The following is a 4,799-nucleotide window of genomic DNA, read 5'->3' on the forward strand; positions in this document are numbered from 1 at the left end:
GTCGGATTGTTGAAGAGTGCTCTCAGAGAGCAGGTGTGTGAGTCGAGTGGCGAACAAATTGGCCGTCTGTTGTGATTGCAGCTTTTCGACGTTAAGCTTTCCTTGCATTGTTGGGCGCACATTTTTTGCTGCACAGAGGCGGGTGCATATCTTGGCTACAACAAGATAGTAGTCCGAGTCGATGTTTAGCCTTCGGAGTGTACATACGTCTAAAACGTTTGAAGCATGCCTTCAGTCTATCACAACATGATCGATTTGGTTTCTCGTTTTTCGATCCGGAGACAGCCACGTAGCTTTGTGGATGTTCTTATGCTGGAACCTAGTACTACATATTACCATGTTTCGGGCCCCGGTGAAGTCGATCAGCCTCAGTCCGTTATCTGACGTTTCATCGTGGAGGCTGAGTTTTCAGATAGTGGCGCCAAAGATCCCTTCCTTGCCCACCTTGGCATTAAAATCGCCAAGCACGATTTGGACATCGTGTCGGGGGCAGGGCTCATATCTACGTTCCAAGCGCTCATCGAAGAGATACTTGGACGCCTCATCCTTCTCTTCCGTCAGGGCATGGGCGCAGATGAGCGAGATGTCGAAGAATCTAGCTTTGATGCGGATTGTGGCTAGACGTTCGTCCACCGGGGTATACTCCAGTACTCGGCGACGGAGTCTCTCTGCTACCACGAACCCAACACCGAATTTGCGCTCCTTTACGTGGCAACTGTAGTAGACGTCGCAAGGCTTCACGCTTATTTGTCCTTGCCCCGTCTACCGCATTCCTTGGATGGCGGTGATATCAGCCTTTGTCTTCCCGAGGCCATCAACCAGCCGGGCAGAGGTACCTTGCCCATTAAGGGTCCTGATATTCTAGGTGCATACCCTTAAATCATAGTCCTTTATACGTTTGCCGTGGTCGTCATCAGAAAAAGGGGGTCTCATCCGAGCGTGGCGGGACCCAAGCCCAGCCCTCGCGAAGTAACGCCTTCCCAATTTAGCTCGCTCCCAAACGGGTGTTTGGTTGCTACCCGGAGGATTCGTGGATATAAATATCCGGACGTTGTGAGCTGCGATTTGAACCGTACGCACAAGAATCGCTTCTGGCCACTCCCAGGTGAGTGGAAGTCAGAAGTTTTCCACTTCTGCGCACGAAACCATCCTCTTTCTATCCTTTTCGAAATCTAGGTACGTTAAAAATGGGCCTTGATCAAGAACACAATCAGAATTAAATTAAATTTCCGAGTTGGACCTGGCGCTTCCAATAGGAACAATCCGTACTTTACTTTACAATTACTTTAACTAGTACATATCTAAGCTCTTTTGTTATAGTCAGTAAGAATTGTTATTAATTTGACTGAATTTAATTAAATATATAAATAAATAAATTGATACTAAGTAACTTTGTAAAAAGTGGATATATTTTGACTTGGCTAGATCCCTTGGAGAATTTAAATTTATTTAAAATAGTAGTTATTTACCAACGCAAGAAGTTTTTATCGAAGCCAAAGCCGCGCTACATTTGCAGAATGGCCATTTGTCGGACTCACAAAAACTAGATATAAAAACGAATATTTTAAATTTTTATTTGGAGTTATCTGCTTTCGCAGCGGTTTGATTTTGCGAGAGAAGACTTACGATACTTATCTAACATAACTCCTGGGAAAGTGTTATCAGATTCACAAATATGCATAATGCCTTTAATTTCCAGTTTCCCTAACTTATAAATAAATAAATTGTTACACAATGGAGTTTATTAAGATTTAGCAATATTGAACTTAAAGGCGACATGTATATCGTTGAGTTTTGGGAAAAAGTTGCCTCTTTTCGAAGTGGTATAGAAGAGTTATGTTTCAAGGAGCTTGCTTATTTTGTAAGTAACTTACTATCCTTGCCGCATAGTTCAGCCGCTGCTGAAAGGAAGTTTTCAGACTTGAATTTAGTCAAAACGAAATTACGAAATAAACTTGAAACCAGAACTATAAATAATATTATGTTGTCAAAAGAATTATGCGTAGGCAAAGTTGAACCTCACTATGTATGGTCGGCAAAAGGCATTATTTAATCAATTAAAAAACAAAAAACATCTTATTCCGCTAAGAGATAAATTTAAGAATACAACAACGTATTTGCGGAAAATTAATTATACTTTAGACCAGAGGCGGGCAGCTTCGACAGAGATTTTTGTAGTGTGCGAGAAATTGATGTCCCTGTGTGCGTGCGAACAAGCGGTGCGGTTGAATGAAGCTATCGCTGCCTTCTAAAGCAGAGCGTGTATGTATACGCGACTATGCCCGCCGGGCAGGCACCGCCCAGGTCTGCTTTAGACCAATGCTGGGCACACCAACACAGTCTCAGTTTGTCGTGGGAATAGTGCGACGCGCTTACTTATGGTTGCCACGTTTTTATAACTGTACTAAAACTGGTATTTTTCGTGTATGTGTCTTTTGCCCTAATTTGCTTATACGTATAGTGAAATAATAAATCGTGGAAAGTTTTTAGTAACTAATACTATTAGTTTATAGAAACTTTTCCATACGAAAAATTTAATACTTGTAAAATTGTAAAAAATTTAAATATGTAGGTTTAACTCATTTGTTTAGTACCTGGACACAATTTTATTGGAATATAATCTTTGATATGCTGGCCAGCCAGATGATTTCGGTGTTTAGATTCTATTATTTTCATATAAATATGAATTTAGTTCTAAATATAGAATATAATTTATAAAAATTATTCATTAAGTATTTTTGGATATAAACCAGTATTTGAACTTCTATATTGATTTCTTTAGATAGAAACAATTATTCAAAAATATGGCATACAATTTGTGCACTTTTTTTTAAAGCAAGCAGCTCATTTTATTTTTTTTTTAATTGACACGCCATGAAAAATATAGTTTGCTTATATCGAAAATACGTAGGCTTGTTGATAGTTCTTTGAACAATAAACTCTAGTTCTTATAAAGGGTCGCACTATTTTGTGTTTGAATCGTCGCAAATACATGCAAACACGAATCTAAGAAAAACACACCATTTTTTGCTTTGGTTATTTTTTGTAAATTTTCTACACAAAATGTGGCAAGCGCGTGATAAAATTACGCAGAAAAATAATCCACAGCCGAGCATGATGTTACCTTGGTGAAATCTACAAGCGGACTGAATCGAAATTCGCTGCTCTGCTTCTGTGTACGTATAGGAAGTGCGACGCTGGCGTTGCTCGCGAGCAAAAATTGCCCACCTCTGCTTTAGGCAAATGCACTAATTTATGTACAATAACATTACGTACATAAATACATACATATGTATGTATTTACTATTTGTGTTTAATGCAAAGGTGGCCATTTCATAGGCACAGATTTTTTACCCACTATTAATGGGAAGGGAGGGCACAATGTTTGGTGTGCCATGAAAAAATCGCACGGGCACAAACATGTTTGTTAAGCGCCATTATAGCGCCATTTCCCCTTATTCCCAAATATTGAATTAATAAATTATTACACACATATGCACATAAATAAAAAGTTTAATTAAAAATGATGCTAAAAATTCCCTTTTTTTATTTCAAACCTAGAAGATGTATACAAATAAATTCAACTATTTGCTTTAATTTTAATTTTAGTTATAATAAAAAATCTAAGCAAGCAATTAAAGTGAACTAAACTATATTAAAAGGTAAATCTTTAATATATTCTCTACCTTTCACACTATTTACATAATACAAAAATCCTTTTTTCTTATCATTTGCAACTCGAAATCGTTGACAACACTGTTTTCATCAGACGCGTGCGCGACTTATCCTCTTCATTCTCTCCTTGTTTAGAAAAATTGAAATATATGATTGTGTGAGTTTTGGCCACCTCTGGTTTGAAGGCACATTTGTACGGATACCTTAAAGGTGAAGTATTTACTATCGCTTCATGAGTTTTATATTATTTTAGAAAGACTTAAACTAAACTTAATTTAATATCTTATTTGATAAATTAATATGTATGTAATTTAAAGTATATTTAAGCACAAGTAATTATATGTATGCACTAATACAGTTTGCGTTACATAGTTTTTAAAAATACTTTTGATTTTGCTGGGTTTCTTGGTATCTGATTTGAAATTGTTCGTTCCTTACATATTCTCTGTGCTGTTTTATTATACTTACTATAAAACAATATGTACCCATATACAAATGTATATACATATACACATTTGAAAAAAAGTTAGTTTGCTTGAGTTTTTCGAGAAATGGTAAACTTTTTGAAAGATTTTGATAATTTTTTTTTTCCTGTCGCGGAAACACTGCTAATAAGGCCTTGAAGGTCGCGATAAACTCCCGGCCGGACTTATTTACAAAAACGTTTCATACGTGCTTGAAAGAATGCATATTTCCCAGTAGTTGGAAAGTCCAAAACTTGGTATAGTTACCCAAGGGAAATAAACCGCCTGGAGAGCCCTCGTCTTACCGGCCTATATGCCTACTAGACACGATAGAGAATGTTCTTGAGAAAATAATCTGCAACAGGCTCACGACGATCGCAAAAGATAAATGTTTTCTATCGGCCTACCAGTTTGGCTTCAGAAAATCCCGGTCGACTATAGATGCAATTAAATCTGTCGTCGACATTGCCAAAGGGGCTATCGAAGGCAAAAGGTGACGCGGAGGGAAAACAGAATATTGTGTGGTAATAACGCTGGACGTAAAGAACGCCTTTAATACCGCGAGCTGGCAGCGCATAATGGAAACGCTCATTAAAATGAAAGCTCCAACATATGTAACGTAGCTCCCCTACGCTACACTGACAGACATACGTACATGCA

The 4,799-nt window shown here is 37.8% G+C and overlaps 1 protein-coding gene across 1 annotated transcript in view; it reads right to left on the bottom strand.

Annotated features, from left to right (window-relative positions):
* Positions 1-4,799, bottom strand: part of LOC118734348 — a 7,986-nt gene that overhangs the window by 1,824 nt on the left and 1,363 nt on the right. Inside the window, exons 4-5 of the mRNA XM_036464077.1 lie at positions 1,875-1,967; positions 1,641-1,704 (exon numbers count right to left, since the gene is read on the bottom strand). Of these exons, the coding sequence (XP_036319970.1) occupies positions 1,641-1,704; positions 1,875-1,967 (157 nt within the window). The remainder of the gene's footprint in view (positions 1-1,640; positions 1,705-1,874; positions 1,968-4,799) is intronic.

This window comes from Rhagoletis pomonella, unplaced genomic scaffold (assembly GCF_013731165.1).
Source record: "Rhagoletis pomonella isolate Grant_MI unplaced genomic scaffold, Rhpom_1.0 Rhpom_scaffold_00001, whole genome shotgun sequence".
Lineage (NCBI taxonomy): Eukaryota > Metazoa > Arthropoda > Insecta > Diptera > Tephritidae > Rhagoletis > Rhagoletis pomonella.